At 43.3% G+C, this 20,879-nt stretch overlaps 1 protein-coding gene across 4 annotated transcripts in view; it reads right to left on the bottom strand.

The window, feature by feature from the left end:
- The window catches only part of cfap221 (cilia and flagella associated protein 221), a 431,960-nt gene that overhangs the window by 45,975 nt on the left and 365,106 nt on the right, over positions 1–20,879 (bottom strand). For all 4 annotated transcript variants that reach the window (XM_070874512.1, XM_070874515.1, XM_070874508.1 and 1 more), the window contains exons 20-21: positions 17,140–17,292; positions 11,844–11,944 (exon numbers count right to left, since the gene is read on the bottom strand). In XM_070874512.1, the coding sequence (XP_070730613.1) occupies positions 11,844–11,944; positions 17,140–17,292 (254 nt within the window). The remainder of the gene's footprint in view (positions 1–11,843; positions 11,945–17,139; positions 17,293–20,879) is intronic.

Raw genomic sequence — 20,879 nt, 5'->3', positions numbered from 1 at the left:
CTGAGCTGCACAAACACAGCAGTGTGTCAGCGTTGTCACTCACATCAGTGCTCTTTCAATCAAATCTTTCCCATATCAGCTCCTCACGTAAGAGTGGGATTTAACAAATGCCAGCCACACTGCTGGCGTTCGTTCCGGTTAGTTCCACTTTTTGTGGGTGATTTTTGAGAGAGCGATATTGTGGGTGATATGTGTGCGAGGTGGTGAAATTAAAGATGGGCGATCTCCATGGCCGCTAGTTTGGGTACATATGCTCTCTATGACAAAAAACAGTCGCCGGGTGTTAATATTGAATCTCGGCGTTAGTTCCGTTCGGAAAGTAAAGCTGGGTGATATTATGGCCGTTGAATTCACCCATTCTGGTGATTCCGCCCCAAAAAAGTGGGCGGCTGGTGATATTTTTTCTCGGCGTTAAACCCATTGGGAAAATAACGCTTGGTGATAAGTCTCCTAAAAAAGCCCGTCAGTTTCTATTTTGTGCCGGAATGGGCGATATATGGGCGTTATACATCATTTCAGCGGTAAAATGGGCGTTCACGCATGTAAAAAAAGTAGAGGTTCTAGCCCAGAATGTTTAAACAAAAAAGCGTATCAGAAAGTGGGGTCAAAGCAGGAAAAAAATGGTAAAAAAACAAATTTAAAAGTTCCTTATCTGAATGCACGCAGCATTTGTAACAAAATAGATGAGCTGACAGCACAAATAGATACAAATCGGTATGATTTGATAGCCTTTACAGAGATGTGGTTGCAAGGTGATCAAGGCTAGGAACTATTCTGGGGTATTTGAATTAGGAAGGACAGACAGAAAGGAAAAGGAAGTGGGGTAGCTCTGTTAATAAAGGATGAGATCAGTGAGTTAGTGAGAAATGATATTGGTTCAGAAGATCAAGATGTTGAACCAGTTTGGGTGGAGATAAGGAATAATAAGGGGATAAAGTCGCTGGTGGGTGTAGTCTATAGGCTCCCTAACAGTAGCTACACTGTTGGACAGAGTATAAATCAAGAAATAATGGAAGCTTGCAAAAAAGGAATGGCAATAATCATGGGCGATTTTAACCTTCATATTGACTGGACAAAGCAAATTGGCCAGGGTAACCTCGAGGAAGAGTTCAAAGAGTGCATCTGGGATAGTTTCCTTGAACAGTACGTTGCGGAACCAACCAGGGAGCAGGCTACCTTAGATCTGGTACTGTGTAATGAGGCAGGATTAATAAATGATCTCCTAATAAAGGATCCTCCAGGAATGAGTGACCATAGCATGGTTGAATTTCAAATTCAGTTGGAGGGTGAGAAAGTTGGATCTCAAACCTGTGTCCTAAGCTTAAACAAAAGAGAAGACAAAGGTATGAAGGCAGAGTTGGCTAAAGTGGACTGAGAAAATAGATTAAAGTGTGGGACGGTTGATGAGCAGTGGCAGACATCTAAGAAGATATTTCATAACTCTCAACAAAAATATATTCCAATGAGAAGGAAAGACTGTAAGAGAAGGGATAACCATCCGTGGCTAACTAAGGAAAAAAGGGATGGTATCAAATTGAGAACAAGGGCCTACAATGTAGCCAAGACTAGTGGGAGGCCAGAGGATTGGGAAACTTTTAAAAGCCAGCAAAGAACGACTAAAAAAATGATAAAAAAGGGAAGATAGATTATGAAAGTAAACTAGCATGAAATATAAAAACAGATAGTAAGAGTTTCTACAGGTACATAAAAAGGAAAAGAGTGGCGAAAGTAAATGTTGGTCCCTTAGAGGATGAGACTGTGAAATTAATAATGGGGAAGAGGGAAATGGCAGAGACGTTGAACAAATATTTGCATTGGTCACGGTAGAAGACACTAAAAACAACCCAATAGTCGATAATCAAGGGGCTATAGGGAGGGAGGAACTTAAAACAATCACTATCACTAAAGAAGTAGTACTCAGTAAAATAATGGGATAAAGGCGGACAAGTTCCCTGGACCTGATGGCTTGCATTCTAAGGTCATAAAAGAAGTAGCTGCAGAGATACTGGATGTATTAGTTGTAATTTACAAAAATTCCCTGGATTTTGGGGAGGTTCCAGTGGATTGGAAAACCGCAAATGTAACACTCCTATTTAAATAAGGAAGCAGACAGAAAGCAGGAAACTATGGAGCAGTTAGCCTAACATCTGTCATTGGGAAAATGCTGGAGTCCATTATTAAGGAAGCAGTAGCAGGCCATTTGGAAAAGCATAATTCAATCAAGCAGAGTCAGCATGGTTCTATGAAAGGTAATGCATGTTTGACAAATTTGCTGGAGTTCTTTGAGGATGTAAGGAGCAGGGTGGATAAGGGGGAACCAGTGGATGTGGTGTATTTGGATTTCCAGAAGGCATTCGATAAGGTGCCACATAAAAGGTTACTGCACGAGATAAAAGTTCATTTGGTTGGGGGTAATATATTAGCATGGATAGAGGATTGGCTAACTAACAGAAAACAGAGAGTCGGGATAAATGGGTCATTTTCCGGTTGGCAAACAGTAACTAGTGGGGTGCTGCAGGGATTGGTGCTGGGTCTCAACTATTTACAATCTACATTCGTGATTTGGATGAAGGGACCGAGTGTAATGTAGCCAAGTTTGCTGATGATACAAAGATGGGTGGGAAAGCAAATTGTGAGGAGAACACAAGAAATCTGTAAAGTGAGTGGGCAAAAAATTTGGCAGATGGAGTAAAATGTGGGAAAATGTGAGGTTATCTGCATTGGCAGAAAAATTAGAAAAGCAAATTATAATTTAAATGGAGAAAAATTTCAAAGTGCTCCAGTACAGAGGGACCTGGGGGTCCTTGTGCAGTATACAGCTACAGCAAGTAATCAGGAAGGCAAATGAATGTTGGCCTTTATTGCAAGGGGGATAGAGTATAAAAGCAGAGAAGTCCTGCTACAACTGTACAGGGTATTGGTGAGGGCACACCTAGAGTACTGCATATTTAAGGAAGGATATACTTGCATTGGAGGCTGTTCATAGAAGGTTCATTAGGTTAATTCCGGAAATGAGGGGGTTGACTTATAAAGATAGATTGAGTAGGTTGGGCCTATTGGTGTTCAGAAGAATGAGAGGTGATCTGATCGAAGCATATGAGATAATGAGGGGGCTCGACAAGGTGGGTGCAGAGACGATATTTCCACTCATAGGGGAAACTAAAACTAGAGGGCACAGTCTCAGAATAAGGGACTCATTTAAAACTGAGATGAGGAGAAATTTCTTCTCTCAGAGGTGTAAATCTGTAGAATTCTGTGCCCCGGAGAGCTGTAGAGGCTGGGTCATTGAATATATTTAAGCCGGAGGTAGACAGATTTTTGAGCGGTAAGGGAATAAAGGGTTATGGGATGCGGGCAGGGATGTGGAGCTGAGTCCATGATCAGATCAGCCATGATCTTATTAAATGGCGGAGCAGGCTTGAGGGGCCAAATGGCCTATTCTTGCTCCTATTTCTTATGTTCTAAGATGCTTCTATGCTAATTTCTACTTATGCAACTCAGTGTCAAATTTATATCTCATAATACTCCCGTGATGTGCCTTATGATGTTTCACTACGTTAAAGGCGCTATATAAATACAAGTTGTTGTTGTTGTTGTTGTAATTATGGGCATATGTAGGCAAAGCTGCTCCCTATTACGCCATGCTTAATAGTTGGAGTTCCTGTTGTAGAAAATGCACCAACGTTCTGAAGGTCACCCTCCAGTAAGAGCACTGCATGGAGAAAGGTTAACGATCCAATCAATGCAGTCTCCCAGGTTCCTTGTTCTTGGCTGCAAATGAGAAAGATACTTGCTGCTATAAGGAGTATGGCAAAGGCAGGTGTGCTCTTCACTTTTGCTCACAAGCATGGCGCAAACCTAAGTTGGGGAATGTCACACCTTTGGAAGGTTCCATTTTAAGCATTGTACACAACTTTACACATAAACTCCTTCAATGTGCCAAAGCTTGATGGAACACCTTTCTTGTATGTGGTGATCACAGCAGTCGAACAGCACACAAATTCTCAGGCTTCCAGTCCGAGGCACTCCTCTGCTGTTTGTGGTTTCAACGCTGAGGTCATGGATATAGAATTTAACCTTGGTTGCCACAGAAATCTCCCCACTGTTTCTTCTCCTTCCAAAAAAACAAGCACAGCTGGACTGTTGCATAATGAGGCATCAGGACTACTTCGTAGATAATGGCCATTGAGTGCAAATCCTTGTTGTTTACATAGATCATGGTATTGATTTGAGGAACTCTGATGCTCACATGGACACCATTTGCAACTCCTTGAGGGAACCCTGCATCTGATGAACTGCTCGACTGCCAGTGCTGCAGCAGAGCAGGATAGCTGACCATTGATCACTAAAGCCTTTGATCCTGTCCCAAATGGCAGAGATGGGACAATTAACTATTTGGGCTGGGAAGCCTGGTGTGCACAGACATAATAGAGGCGCCCTTCCTTATCGCGTTGTCCAGATAAGTTCTATTTTTTTTTTATGTTCATTGTGAATGGATACCAGGGGCTGCTTTCTGGCAGAGATTTGGGGCCTTTGCTAGCATTATATAACCTAGCCAATAGGGCTACACTATTGTACTCACCTACAATTTCCACCGCAGTTGCTTCTATTGAGTAAGCACTGTTAATATAGTCTTAGAAATAGGAAAAACACTGAATAAGGTCACTAAAGGAAGTACGGATGTCGGGCTTAAAGCACTTCATAATTGTAAATATTACCCAATACATGTTGATATTTGTACTTTGCTATTTTATGGACAGTATTTACTGGGTTGGCCATTAAGTAAGAAGCGTTGGGAGGTGGCAGAAAGAAGGCAATTCAGCCATTGTAGAGGAAATGTGTTGTCCCTGGGTGCAGCAATGTGTGTGGTTTCATAGGTGTCACAAAATGGATTGGCAGCAGGTGGTATCCATTATTTGAAATCGTTGTCGACTACAGGGTTCCTCTCCAAGCTCCCTACCTGGACATTGCCTCCCTCTTTGTTGCTATTCTCCTCCTGCTGTTGAGCTATACCTCCCAGGGCTCTACTGGCTGTCTACTGCTACGTCCTCTTAAGAAAGCAAATTTGTGAAGCATGCCACTTTGGCAGAAAAAATAGAAAAGCAAATTATAATTTAAATGGAGAAAAATTGCAAAGTGCTGCAGTACAGAGGGACCTGGGGTCCTTGTGCATGAAACACAAAAAGTTAGTATGCAGGTACAGCAAGTAATCAGGAAAGCAAATGGAATGTTGGCCTTTATTGCAAAGGGGGATGGAGTATAAAAGCAGAAGAGTCCTGCTACAACTGTACAGGGTATTGGTGAGGCTACACCTAGAGTACTGCGTATTTAAGGAAGGATATACTTGTATTGGAGGCTGTTTAGAGAAGGTTCATTAGGTTGATTCCGGAGATGAGGGGGTTGACTTATGAAGATAGGTTGAGTAGGTTGGGCCTATACACATTGGCGTTCAGAAGAATGAGAGGTGATCTTATTGAAACATATAAGATAATGAGGGAGCTGGACAAGGTGGATGCAGAGAAGATATTTCCACTCATAGGGGAAACTAAAATTAGGGGGCATAGTCTCAGAATAAGGGGCTGTTCATTTAAAACTGAGATGAGGAGGAATTTCTTCTCTCAGAGAGTTGTAAATCTGTGGAATTCTGTGCCCCGGAGAGCTGTAGAGGCTGGGTCATTGAATATATTTAAGGCAGAGATAGACAGATTTTCGAGTGATAAGAGAATAAAGGGTTATGGGGAGCGGGCAGGGAAGTGGAGCTGATTCCATGATCAGATCAGCTATGATCTTATTAAATGGCGGAGCTGGCTCGAGGGGCCAAATGGCCTACTCCTGCTCCTATTTTTTATGTTCTTATGGTGGTGATCGTGGAGACTTTGGCTGAAGCTATAGAGTAGCACCCTGCCTGGGCAGTTCAAACTACGAACCTCACTAATTTCAATAGTCACGTTGGCCTTATTTTATTTTTGCTGCTGTTTATGTATTTTGAATTAGGGTCATCATGTATGGATGTAGAGGATAGCCCTGGTCTTCTAAGAGCCATTCTTTCATCTTTTGGAGCCCATCAAGTAATGGCGCTACCTTGGACTGCTGCTGAATAAAATCACTGGAGCAGCCCCAAGGATAATAGGCATTAATGTAAGGATGCATTTCTGGAGCTAAAAAGACCTGCATCTATATGGAGTGGAATCCCCTCCTTGAACATAGAATCTTACACCACACAAGGAGGCCATTCGTCCCATCATGCCTGTGCCAGCTCTTGGAAAGAGCTATTCAATTAGTCCCACTCACTTGCTCTCTCCCCAGAGGCCTGCAATTTCTTTCTTTTTATGTATCTCTTTTGAAAGTCGCCATTGAAACTGCTTCCACCACCCTTTCAGGTAGTGCGTTCCAGATCATAATAACTCGCTTTATAAAAATAGTTCTCCTCATCTCTCCCTTGGTTCATTTACCAATTATCTTACATCTATGTCCTTTGTTATTGCCCCTCCTTCCAGTGTAAATAGTTTCTCCCTATATCAAATCCCATTACAATTTTGAATGCCTTGATTAAACCTCGGTTTAACCTTCTCAGGAGAATAATCACAGCTTCTCTAATCTCTCTACATCACTGAAGTTCTTCAGCACAGATTGCTGCAAATTCAAGCTGAGGTGGCTGCCATCTTGGCTCTGGGGTTTAATGTTGAAAGGGACCTCCAAAGTGTCATAACAGTCCTGCACTCATGTAGAGCCATGGGAGTGCTGAGGCACTGTTCCAGGAGAGTGGCCTTGCTTCTATGGGAGAGGCACCTGCTATCCCCTCTTAGGATGACAGCATGCTTGCTCCCCCACCACTCACATCCTTCTTCTTAGGCGGTCCCTCGTATCGAGGATGACTTGCTTCCACGCCAAAAAGGGATGAGTTCACAGGAATTTCAATGAAGGACCTAATATTCCAGGTCCCAAACTACATGTTGAAGGGTAGAAGATGTCTGTGCGTGGATTTTTTTAATGTGTGGTGGTCGTTGCACACCAGCCACCACACGGGCTTGACAGAGCTAGGTCTTGGTCCAGTGGCAAGGATTAACCAAGACGACTGGAGACCAGCTCTGCTGCATGGACCTAGTGTGGGGTGGCCCGTGCTGCCCCTGGGTTCTCACCTCTTCTAGGCCCCGAACTCACGCCTCTCCTGGGCCCCGATCACGTCGCTCTGCAATCTTTCGCCGTGCCCTCACTCCGACCTTGTCGCTCCTGCTGCACCTGCCCACGCTCCAATCACCAACCTGGGTTATGGTGACGTCCAATCCAGTCGCCCGCTTCACTGCCGTCTTACCAGTTCACACGCTTGCTATTACTTTTAAAAGGAGCGGTGAGCGTGGCAGCCCGGCATCCATCACGGCCCCGCCCTGCAAGGAACATCTGCGGCAGGTCGGGGCCTTAAAAGGAACATCACCCACCACTCATTTCACCAGTTCCCTTGTTGGTGCTGCACAGCCAGTCGGGTCAGATTGCTCCAGCCAACAGCGACATAATGCAGACTGCAGCCGGGAAAGGAGCATGCAAGACAGGTGCTAAGAGCTGGCACAAGGGTGATTCTTCATTATTTTTGTTAACTATTAAAACAGATGCAATTGATTTGATTGATAATTTTTTTTCTGGATTTGGTGTTGGTAATTTTGTCTGATACTGCACCTGTGACGTGCCTTGGAACATGTTAAATGCGCTACATAAATGAAAGGTGTTGTTACTGTTTAAGTGAGGGCAAGAACCTTTCAACCAATGTCCGAGATTCCTCCATCACCATCCCTGGATATGTCCTGTCCCACCGGCAGGATAGACCCACCAGAGGTAGTGGTACACTGGTATACAGTCAGGAGGGAGTGGCCGTGAGAGTCCTCAGCATTGACTCATGGCTTCAGGTCAAGCACGGGCAAGGGAATGTCCTGCTCATTACTACCTACTGGTCTCCCTCAGCTGATGAATCAGTATTCCTCCATTTCGAACACCACTTTGAAGAAGCACTGAGGATACCAAGGGCACAAAATGTACTCTGGATGGGGGACTTCAATGTCCATCACTAAGAGTGCCTCAGTAGCACCACGACTGACTGAGCTGGCCGAGAGACACACCATCCAAGTTACACACCATCCTGACTTGGAAATATATTGCCGTTCCTTCATCGTTGCTGGGTCACAATCCTGGAACTCCCTCCCTAACAGCACTGTGTAAGTACCTTCACCATGTGGACTGCAGCGATTCAAGAAGGCGGCTCACCACCACCTTCTCAAGGGCAATAAATGCTGGCCTTGCCAGCGACGCCCACATCCTATAAATGAAAAAAAAAACATAGCTGCTAGACTAGGACTGCAAAGGTGGTGAGAGAATCAACACGACAGAAAAACCTACTTGATGCAGCTGTCCATGACAGCATTGGTAACAGTGAACACCGCAGTCCTGGTAGAGACAAAACTTTGTCTTCACACTGAGGACACCCTCCATTATTTTGTGTGGCACTATCGCTTTGCTAAATGGGATAGATTCAGAACAGATCTAGCAGCTCAAAACTGGGCAACCATGAGGCAGCAGCAGCAGAATTGTATTGCAACAAAATCTGTAACCTCATGGCCCGGCATATTCCTCACTCTATCATTACAATCAAGCCAGGGGACCAACCCTGGTTCAATGAGAATGCAGAAGAGCATGCCAGGAGCAGCACCAGGTGTACCTAAAAATGAGGTGCCAACCTAGGGAAGCTGCAACACAGGGCTAAACAGCAGAAACAGCATGCTATAGACAGGGCTTTGCGATCCCAGAACCAATGGATCAGATCAAAGCTCTGTAGTCCTGCCACATCCAGCCGTGAATGGTGGTGGACAATTAAGCAACTAACGGGAGGAGGAATATCCTCATCCTCAATTATGACCACGTGCAAAAGGCAAGACTGAAGCGTTTGCAACCATCTTCAGCCAGAAGTGACGAGTGGATGATCCATCTTGGCCTCCTACTAAGGTCCCCACCATCACAGAAGCCAGTCTTCAGCCAATTCGATTCACTCTACGTGATATCAAGAAACGGCTGAGCGCACTGGATACAGCAAAGGTTATGGGCCTTGACAACATCCTGGCTGTCGTGCTGAAGGCTTGTGTTCCAGAACAAGCTGCGCCTCCATCCAAGCTGTTCCAGTACAGCTACAACACTGGCATCTATCTGACAATGTGGAAAACGCCCCAGGTATGTCCTGTCCACAAAAAGCAGGACAAATCCAATCCATACAATTACCACCCCATCAGTCTACTTTCAATCATCAGCAAAGTGATGGAAGGAGTTGTCAACAGCGCTATCAAGTGGCACTTACTCACCAGTAACCTGCTCACCGATGCTCAGTTTGGGAACGCCAGGACCACTCGGCTCCAGACCCGATTACAGCCTTGGTCCAAACATGGACAAAAGAGCTGAATTCCAGAGGTGAAGTGAGAGTGACTGCCCTTGACATGAAGGCACCATTTGACTGAGTGTGGCATCAAGGAGCCCTAGTAAAATTGAAATCAATGGGAATCAGGGGGAGAACTCTCCACTTGCTGGAGTCATAACTAGCACACAGGAAGATGGTTGTGGTTGTTCGAAGTCAATTATCTCAGCCCCAGGACATGCTGCTTGCGTTCTTCAGGGCAGTGTCCTAGGCCCAACTGCTTTATCAATGACCTTTCCTCCATCATAAGGTTAGAAGTGTGGATGTTCGCTGATGATTGCACAGTGTTCAGTTCCATTTGCAACTCCTCAGATAATGCCTGAATGCAGCAAGACCTGGATGACATTCAGGCTTGGGCTGATAAGTGGCAAGTACCATTCACGCCACACAAGTGCCAGGCAATGACGATCTCCAACAAGCGAGAGTCTAACTACTTGGCATTCAATGGCATTATCATCGCTGAATCCCCCACCATCAATATTCTGGGGGTCACCACTGATCAGAAACGTAACTGGACCAGCAACATAAATACTGTGGCTATAAGAGCAGGTCAGGGGCTGGGTACTCTGCGGAGAGTTTCTCACCGCCTGACTCCCCAAAGCCTTTTCACCATCTACAAAGCAAAAGTCAGGAGTGTGAAGGAATACTTTTCACTAGCCTGGAATGCAGTTCCAATAAAACTCAAGAAGCTCAACACCATCCAGGGCAAAGCAGCCCACTTGTTGGCACCCATCTACCACCTTAAACATTCACTCCCTCCACCACCAGCATGCCATGGCTGCAGTGTGTACCATCTACAAGATGCATTGCAGCAACTTGCCAAAGCTTCTTCGGCAGCAACTCCAAAACCTGCGACCTCTATCACCTAAAAGGACAAGGGCAGTCGGCACATGGGAACACCATCACCTGCAAATTTCCCTCCAAGTTACACACCATCCTTACTTGCAAATATATTGATGTTCCTTCATCACCGCTGGGTCAATGTCCCGGAACTTCGTTCCTAACAGCACAGTACCTTCACCACAAGGACTGTAATGGTTAAGAAGGCGGCTCACCACCATATTCTCAAGGGCAATTAGGGCTGGGCAATAAATTCTGGCCTTTCCAGCGTTGCCCACATCCAAGGAATGAATAATTAAAAAGAATTAGTCAGGACAGTAGCAAAGAGTGTGAGACTGTGGGTGTGTTGGAGTTGGGATGGCTGATTTGGGTGAAGCGCTCCTAGATTATCAGGTCTCTGTGATCTCCCTGCTAGGAGCACTGGTGTCTGCTGCCTCTTCCTTCCCTCTCCTCCTCCTCCTCCTCCTCCTTTTGCACTTGTTGCTGCCCTGGCGATGGTAAGGGTTGGTCCCTCATGATGGTGAAGTGATGGATCATGCAGCAGACAATGACAAATCTGGATAGCCGCTCAGGGGTGTGCTGCAAAGCTCCTCTGGAGTGGTCCAGGCAACGGAAGTATTGCTTGAGCTGGCCGATTGTTTATTCAATTGTGTTTCTTGTGGCTTTTGTTGTAGTTCAGCTCTGCCTGGGATCCTGACATGCCCTTGTCATCAATTAACCAGCCTGAAACCTGTCGCATGATTGGAATAAAGGGGGCACAGAGGATGAAGGTGATAACCAGGAATTAGCTGTCAATTAGAAATGTAGCAGGGAAGATTTGTGTGTCATGCACTAATTCACAATGTTTTCCACTGGTAGCCACACATCACCATTTCTTAAAACTTCTTAATTACATTTTCAAAGTAGCCATGCCAAAAACTTTTCCTGTAATTATATGCTCAGTTCTTCAAATACATCTACTGCCATCTTATGTTCGGTTCCACTTTACTCTAACCAGTGACAAATATAATGTTCAAATCAAGTATAGCGTACTTAATTCATCCATTGTGTGATGTGTAAATATTGATAGATTCATTTGACATGATTTTCTCCTTTGTAAAGAAAGAACTTGCATTTAATTGGCTAATCATATTTAGGATGCCTCAAACTGGTTTAGAACCAATTAATTACTTTTTGAAGTATATTCATCATTTTTATGTAGGCAACCACAGCAGTCAATTTACAAAATCCCACAGTGTCAAATGAAGGAATTACCAGGTAGTCTGTTTTGGTGGTGTTAGTTGTGGAATGAATGTTGGGCAAGACAACAAAGGAACACCATGCTGTTCCTCAAATAGTGTCATGGGATCCTTTCTGCCCATTTGAGCAGGCAAACGGGCTTTGGCTTAAAGATTGAAAGAATTCTTCTTTGTAACCAAACTGGGAACTTACATGACTAATTATGGAAGCTATTTATAACATGCATTTATTTTTGATGTTGTTTCTTGTAAATTGGTAAAGTAAAATTAAAACTTTCAGCAGATGCTTACTCGCCTAAAGTTTTATTAATACATACCATCGTGGCACCCATATGTTGGTTTGAAAGTTGGTGTTGGATAAGGACTTAAGAGCAGCAGAAGGAAATCTTTTCCAAATCATCAGACCTTTAATTATTTCCTGTTTAATCAAGAGCATTACAGTTAATAGGACTGGTAATATGTCTTCTATAATCACTATCCAGACGATATGAATACATATAATCTGACAACAAACATCAATAGTCCAAAGACTAAATTGTTTTCTTGGTATATTTTTTAATCACATTATTAATTCACTAACAATTAATATAAGGGGCTCTCTGATGGCTCAGAAAATGTGCTCAGTGAGTAGCTGAGCCACGTAAACCAGGAATGTAATTCCTTCAATTGCTGGTTTGTGTTGAGTTAGCTGAACTCAGCTGTGAACAGAAAGAGGCATGACAATTGGCCTTGGTGCACTTAGTTAGGAAAGGAAAATTGTCCAAGGTTTCTCCTCTAACCCCGTTGGAACTGTGTATGTATGGATCTTCAGCACAGACAGGATGCAGTCATTTGGAATGCCGCCCATTGTTTTAATGAACTGCCGCCACTTAGTATCGAGGTTCATTCATAAACAATGGCCAGTTGAGTCATCATCATCATAGGCAGTCCCTCGGAATCGAGGGAGACTTGCTTCCACTCCTGAAGTGAGTTCTTTGGTGGCTGAACAGTCCAATACGAGAGCCACAGACTCTGTCACAGGTGGGACAGATAGTTGTTGAGGGAAGGGGTGAGTGGGACTGGTTTGCCGCACGCTCTTTCCGCTGTCCGCGCTTGATTTCTGCATGCTCTCGGCGTTGAGACTCGAGGTGTTCAGCGCCTTCTCGGATGCACTTCCTCCACTTAGTGTGGTCTTGGGCCAGGGTCTCCCAGGTGTCAGTGGGGATGTTGCACTTTATCAGGAAGGCTTTGAGGGTGTCCTTGTAGCGTTCCCGCTGCCCACCTTTGGCTCGTTTGCCATGAAGGAGCTCCGAGTAGAGCATTTGCTTTGGGAGTCTCGTGTCTGGCATGCGGACTATGTGGCCTGCCCAGCGGAGCTGATCAAGTGTGGTCAGTGCTTCAATGCTGGGGATGTTAGCCTGAATGAGGACGCTGATGTTGGTGCGCCTGTCCTCCCAGGGGATTTGTAGGATCTTGCGGGGACATCGTTGGTGATGTTTCTCCAGCAACTTGAGATGTCTACTGTACATGGTCCATGTCTCTGAGCCATACAGGAGGGCAGGTATTACTACAGCCCTGTAGACCATGAGCTTGGTGGCAGCTGTCGTCGAGCTACAGTACACGGACGATGCCTGCGTCTGCGCACATACAGAGGCTGCACTACAGGACATAGTCGACGTATTTACTGAGGCATATGAAAGCATGGGCCTTACGTAAGACAAAGGTCTTCCACCAGCCTGTCCTCACCGCACAGCAATGCCCCCCAGTCATCAAGATCCACGGCATGGCCCTGGACACCGTGGACCACTTCCCATATCTTGGGAGCTTCCTATCAACAAGAGCAGGCATCGACAACGAGATCCAACACCGCCTCCAGTGCGCCAGTGCAGCCTTCAGTCGCCTGAGGAAAAGAGTGTTTGAAGACCAGGCCCTCAAAACGGCCAGTTGAGTGAAGAATCATAGGGTAACTGTCACTTGTAAATTCTCACCCCAGCACAAAGTCTGGGTGAAGGAAATTGGTTAAGACAACATTTTTTTTTAAATTATTAAAAATGAGAATGCAATGAGATAAACTGAACTCTAAAGCAAACAATACAACATATATTTAGCCACTAATTCTGCTTTTATTTGTTATACCTGTACTTTTATTTGTTACACTTATAAATGATAAGATGTGTAATGAATTTCATGATGTTTATTAATCAGATCACCTTTTAATAACTTTAACAAAATACAGGATTCATGAAGTATATTTGGACTAAATAAGATTAGCTAATTAACCGGGTATATTAGGTCTATGAGTTTCTATAAATGATTGTTTCTCAATATTTACTGTGAATGGAACAAAACACAATAGGAATTCAGTAGTGATGGTTACCTATTTACCATGGACAATACTGTCATATTTAGACTGACTGTATGTTACAAATTTCATGTCCGCACTAGATATTTTCTTGGGTTTAGCATAAATGAACTTCATCAGGAGTTTACAATTGCAGACATTGCAGCCCAATATCTAGTTATATAGTAGTATAACTTGGGGGGAGGAGATGAGAGTTAAACCTAGAAAACCATGTTATGTGAATTGGTTTCTAAAACTTTGCATGTACCCCCATGTGCATTTGTCCCAGAGAGCTGACTCTAGTGAGATGAGGCCAATTGTAAATCATGAAGCTGCTTTATTTTACACAAAGTACAGGACTATACAGTACAGTCTTCAGTGAAATCCAATCTCATCCTTATTGCTCCTTGTAACATCAAAAATAATAAATTACGCAAACGTATCCCAATATCCTAGCTTAATTTAAACTGTCTCTAAACTGAGAGTTTATAGCTTTAAAAAGAAGGATTTCGCTTCCTGTACAGTTTCCATTCCAAGTTCTTGAAGACTGTTTATCAGACTGTGGCTTGGAAATTGAGCACAGGAAACGATTCCTGCGCTGGAACGGGTAGGTTAGAGGCACAAACGATATTGAGGTTCGGCCTCATTTAAATGAGACCGACCAGCTGCGGACACATTCTGGCTGTCTCCTTTTCTGCCTTTACCAATAGGGTGAGCAGTGCATTTCTGGTGCGGAATGTGAACGTGCTTTGGCATCTGTTTTATGCCTGTGAAACAGGCACGGCATCAACCAATTTCTAGGCCAGTGCGTTTCTGACTGATCTTCTTAGTTGGACAGCAAGATAAAGGCTTGACGCCTGACCCTCGCTCAGCTTTCTCGCTGTGCCAGTGCCACACAGCCAGCTGGGCCAGAATGCCCTGGCCCACACCGCAATAATGCAGTTTGCAACTAGGCTCTCAAGGCCCAAAGATGCACAAGGTCGCCCACCATGACCAACTGAAGTGTCCTCAATGGAAGCTCAGCAGCCTTCCACCTCCCAATCTTCAGCCACTAGGAATACACTTTGTAGGTACACTAGGATAGGTAAACAAGAACAGAAGACAGAAATTAAAGGTTTACACAAATGTGATTCTTAATTCACCAAGTTAACTGTTATACCAATATGAACTGAGTTGTTGGAGTAATGTTTTTTGTTCTGGAATTGGTGTTAGTGTTTAAGTTTGTAAGCAAGTGAGAGCAAGATCCATGAGGTTGAACTGCAGGAATATATTTAAATGGTGGTTGTGAGGATGGTGGTTGGAACATTGTATGATTGTTGCCATATTATGGAGGGGAGAGATGATTCAGATGAAGCACTCTTGTATCAGCTGTCTAAGAAATCTGGCAGTTAGCGGGACTGGTGATCAATGCTGCTCTTGCTCTTCCTCCTCTTTGTTCTGTTCTTCCTCCTCATTCTCCTCTACTTCTTCCTGCCCAGGTAAGGGCTCGTCTCTCTGTAAAGCAAAATTATGCAGCACAATGCCAAATTTGGAGACACGAGTACTGCATAGCTCCTCCAGAATAATGCCGTCAGCTGAACCAGCATCCGGGAGGGCGCTGAGCACCTCGAGTCTCATCGCCGAGAGCGTGCAGAAATCAAGCGCAGGCAGCGGAAGGAGCATGCAGCAAACCAGTCCCACCCACCCTTTCCCTCAATGACTATCTGTCCCACCTGTGACAGAGACTGTGGTTCTTGTATTGGACTGTTCAGCCACCTAAGGACTCATTTTTAGAGTGGAAGCAAGTCTTCCTCGATTCCGAGGGACTGCCTATGATGATGATGACTGCTCAATGTCTGCTCAATGAGATATCTGTGGCGGCATTGCTCTCATTTAAAGCCTACTCTCCATCTGTGCCTGGTTCCTAACAGGAATCATGAGCAATATCTGGAGGGGACATCCCTTGTTGCCAAGTAGCCAGCCTGTAACCTGACATTCTAGTTGGAATAGAAGTGTGACAGAGGCCTGATGCAGGATGAAGGAATCAAGAGTTGCTGCCAGGAAACAGAGCACATACCTGCATTATGCACCTCCTGTGGTCGCAAACAAGCTGGACATTGAAGGAGAGGTATCTCTTTCTGTTGAGATGCTAGGTTGGTGATGGGGAGCATGCAAGGTTTTATGTCGGCTCATAATTACCTCTGGCTTTTATATTCTATACTTATTTGATAAAACCTAGAATGCCATAAGCTATTTTTATAGACTTATCAATCTGAGGTGCTGCCTTTAATGTCTCGTGAATCTGTACCCCAAAATCCCTCTGCTCTTGCATAGCACAAAGCCTATTCCATTGAGACTATAAACATTCTTACCTTTTTTACCAAAAAGCATTGGGTCAGCAGATGACTGCAAGGGCAACTTTAGCCAGCACCTACCAAATGACTAGTGCTGCCATTGGCAGTAATGCTCAGCTGTGACCTCAAGTCCTTTCTACCTGCCTGCTTCCAGGCGTGCTTCAATGATGTCCTAAGAGGAAGATGCTTGGCAGTGCAAAGCAGGGTGAACTTGATTCCTACGATCTTCTTCACTACCTCCACTTCATCAGTCATCAAGCAGGGGGCTGGAGTGATTTGCTCCACTCAACACATGTCCCTGAGTCGGCTTCCTACCTCCACCTTTACTGTGCCAGCGGCGGGTTTTTTCCAGGTGTGTTTGTTACCCAAATAATCTTTGCAAAGGCTGAGATCTATTTTAAAAATATTAACGGCCTTAGTAATTACTATAACATTTTCATCCCAATATGTAGCCACGTATCTTTAAGTGATCGCAACCCGTTAAGTTTACCCATCATTCCTTTAAGGGCTACTTACATGCAATTACCAATCTTCTCTGTCAAACTCTCAGTGTCACGTTGTCTACTGGCCAGGAGTTCATCCACATAATGAAAATGAAATTGAGTCCTCAAAATCAGGTGATGTCAGCAAACTAACAATTGGGCAAGTGCTAAGAATGCACTGCACAACTAATGCACAATCAAAGGCTCGATAGAAAAATCTATCCCAGTGAGTCTTGGCCGGCTATTCAAAGTTAGCTTGCATTACAGGTAAGACTGAACCTATTTTCATCTTAATTCCACACTTTCTCAAAGACTCATGAATAGTAATTAGCAGTGGTTAGGCTGCATGATGTTCTTTTCTTCTCCTTAGCCCAATTCAACAGAATAATGTTAATTAAAAATAATAAAGCATTACAATAGAGATTCATATCAAATTGATAACCTGATTTAAAAAAGACAAATCACCAAAAATCCTTACATCTCGATCAAGAAATTTCTTCTGTGTGCTGGCAAAATTATTTGCATCTTTGCTGTCTATGTTGTATCTTGGTAGGGGACAAAGATGAAATTCCAGTTCTGTTTCAGCGTATGAAAGAGACTTCTTAAATCCATAAATATCAGGAGCAGGGTTCTAGCAAAAGACAAGAGTAAAAGTTTTGAATATTACTGAGTGAAATATAGATTTCATTTTCTATTCATCCTTATGTAATCTATGTGTCTGTAGTATTTAACCATCTGAAGTTTCATGGTGGGTTTTCTTATTACTTTAGTGTTTTCACTGCGTAAGACAACCAATCCAATGCTACAAGAAATGTTCTTCTCCTGTTTAGTTGCCAGAGTTGTCCATCTACAGCGCAGCGCAGCAAATAAAAAGAAAGTGAAAAATTGTAATTTACATGCATAACGTTTACCAATATGTTGCATACCCCATTGTCTCCAGCACTGTCTGTGTTCCCTCCTTGAGTGTCCCACTATCAGCCTGCACTTTCCCTACTACTGATTACCCTCTGCCTTATGCTCTGTGATGGGCCTTGGCATTTGTCCACCAGCTGTTCCCTGTATTTTCAACCAATCCTGCGTATCATCCTGCTAACAGTCACAGACCACCTGCTGTAGCTGCAAACATTATTGCAGTATAAATAAATGTAAATGAGATGAGAATAGGCAACACCGGCATGAATATTTGAAAAACAATTTCCTGAAGAAAAACTAAAGGATAGAAATTCCAATGTATGAGAATTGTCTCATCTGTATTAATCTTGTGAACAATGATCAGAAATTATTCTATCATGACCTTGACAGGTCCCAGCACCAAATATTCACTATGGCTGGAAAATATCAGGCTATCATGCACAGAAATGAAAAATCACAGGCTATATTATTTTCCAATTTCTGTTTCCTGCTGGTGATGAAAATAAAATAGGGACCAGACCTGCCTTCAGCATGTGTGAGTTTATGCTAACAGCAGAGAGGGTGGCCTTGCCAAATCTTGTGAGGTTAATCACATCTAATTTTAATTAGCACCCAGTCCATGAAAAAAACCAAACCAGTAAAGAAAGAAAGAAAGACTTGCATTTATATAGCGCCTTTCACGACCACCGGATGTCTCAAGGCACTTTACAGCCAATGAAGTCCTTTTGGAGTGTAGACACTGTTGTAATTTGTAAGAAGTGGGGGGGGGGGCACGGGTGGTTGGTGCTGGGGCTAGGAACCTGGAGAATCCAACTACTCCTTAAAGGGATGAGTCATTTTTGACATGGCAACATTGTTTTGTCTTTGCAACTAGTGATTGTTGCATATAGAATTACAGTGTGCCCTGGGAAGACCATTTACCGAAGGTGTTTTGGAGATCCAGCTTCAAGAGGTCTAACAAAGGTGGTTGACCCTCTTTGGAGCAGAAAAGCCCTGTTACAAATTTAGGTATGGGGTAGATACCATCTTGGATTCTGTGGCGTCATTTGCTTCTATAAGCAGTCTTAAAATATTACTTTTATGGGAGTCTACTTGTGCAATAAGAGAGAAAAGAGAATATGACAGTAAACCAGCAAGAGACATAAAAGTAGATTGTAAAAGCTTCTACAGGTATGTAAAAAGGAAGAGATTAGCGAAAGTAAATGCGGGTCTCTTACAGGCAGAGACAGGAGTAATTATAATGGGGAATAAGGAAATGGAAGAGACATTAAACAATACAAATACTTGTATCTGTCTTCACGGAAGAAGACACAAAAACCATTCCGGTAGTAGTGGGGAACCAAGGGTCTAGTGAGAATGAGGAACTCAAAGAAATTAGTATTAATAAAGAAATAGTACTGGAGAAATTAATGGGACTAAAAGCCAACAAATTCCTTGAACCTGATGGCCGACATCCTACGGTTTTAAAAGAGGTGGCTACAGAAATAGTACATGCAATGTATTTGATCTTCCAGAATTCCCTAGATAGTAGAACGGACCCTGCAGATTGGAGGTAGCAACTGTAACTCCGCAATTCAAAAAGGAGGGAGAGAGAAAACAGGGAACTATAGACCAGTTAGCCTACATCAGTAGCAGGAAAAATGCAAGAATCTATTATTAAGGACGTCAACACGGATTTATGAAAGGGAAATCATGTTTGACAAATCTATTACAGTTTTTGTAAGTTGTAACTAGCAGGGTAGATAAAGGGGGACTGCATGCAGTGTATTTGGATTTTCAAAAAGTATTCGATAAGGTGCCACACAAGAGGTTATTACACAAAATTAATGCTCAAGGGACTGGGGATAATATATTAGCATAACTTGAGGACTGGTTAATGAATAGAAAACAGAGTAGGAATAAATGGTTCATTTGCGGGTTGGCAGGCTGTAACTAGTGAGGTAGCGCAAGCTTCAATGCTTGGGCCTCAACTATTTATAATCTATTTGAATGACTTAGATGAAGGGACCGAGTATAATGTAGCAAAGTTTGCTGATAATTCCTAAGTTCAGTGGGAAAGTAAATTGTTTGGAGGACACAATGAGGCTGCAAAGGGATATAGACAGGTTTAGTGAGTGGGCAAGTACATAGCTGATGGAATAAAATGTGGAGAAATGTGAAGTTATCCATTTTGGTAGGAAAAATAGAAACACAGAATATTTTTTAAATGGTGTGAGATTGGGAAATGTTAGTACAGGGTATTCAGAGGGACCTCAGTGTCCTTGTACATGAATCACTGGAAGTTGACATGCAGGTACAGCAAGCAATTAGGAAAGCAAATAGTACGTTGGCCTTTATTACAAAAGGATTAGTATATAAGAATAAAGAAGTCTCACTGCAATTATATAGGGTCTTGGTGAGACCACACCTGGAGTACTGTGTACAGTTTTGGTCTCCTTAGAAGGAGTGCAACAAAGGTTCATTAGACTGATTCCTAGGATGGGGGGATTTTTCTATGAGGAGAGATTGAGTAGACTAGGTTTATATTCCCCAGAGTTTAGAAGAATGAGAAGTGATCTCATTGAAACATATAATATTCTTAAGGGGCTTGACAGGGTAGATACTGGGAGGATTTTTCCTCTGGCTGGGAAGTCTAGAACTAGGGGTCACAATCACAGAATAAGGGATCAGTCCTTTCGGACTGAGATGAGGGAAATTTCTTCACTCAGACGGTTGTGAATCTTTGGAATTCTCTACCCCAGAGGACTGTGGATGCTCAATCATTGAGTATATTCAAGACAGAGATCGATAGATTCTTGGATGCTAAGAGAACCAAGGGATATGGGGATAGTGCAGGAAGGTGTTGAGAAAGAAGATCAGGCATGATCTGATTGAATGGTGGAGGAATCTCGAAGGGCTGAATGGCCTACTCTTCCTCCTATTTCTTATGTTCTTACAATAGTGTAATCTAGGGATCTAACAATTGCGCCCCTTGGGATCTGGGCAAATACTCGTATCTTTCATTTGTGCATTTCTTAATTCTCTCCCGACATGGACCCAGCGAACACTTAGTGAGATGAGGCTTAATACCAATCATCACAGCAGGTAAACATACAGAGCAAATTAATTCACTTATTTCAATCAATACAACTTGACTTGTAACATTATAAAATAATGAACACGCTATTTAACTCAACAACACCTTTTGCACATTATGTTCTCCCAGTGTGCAGTACTTTGTCATTTGGCAATTAATATTTTTGATTCTGTCTAATAGAAACTAATCTTATGTTGGAAGACCACTGTGAGAGTGTCGACTTGAAATGG

This window comes from Pristiophorus japonicus, chromosome 3 (genome assembly GCF_044704955.1).
Source record: "Pristiophorus japonicus isolate sPriJap1 chromosome 3, sPriJap1.hap1, whole genome shotgun sequence".
NCBI lineage: Eukaryota > Metazoa > Chordata > Chondrichthyes > Pristiophoridae > Pristiophorus > Pristiophorus japonicus.
Note: the sequence above shows the minus strand (reverse complement) of the source record. Positions and strands in the feature narration are given on the sequence as shown.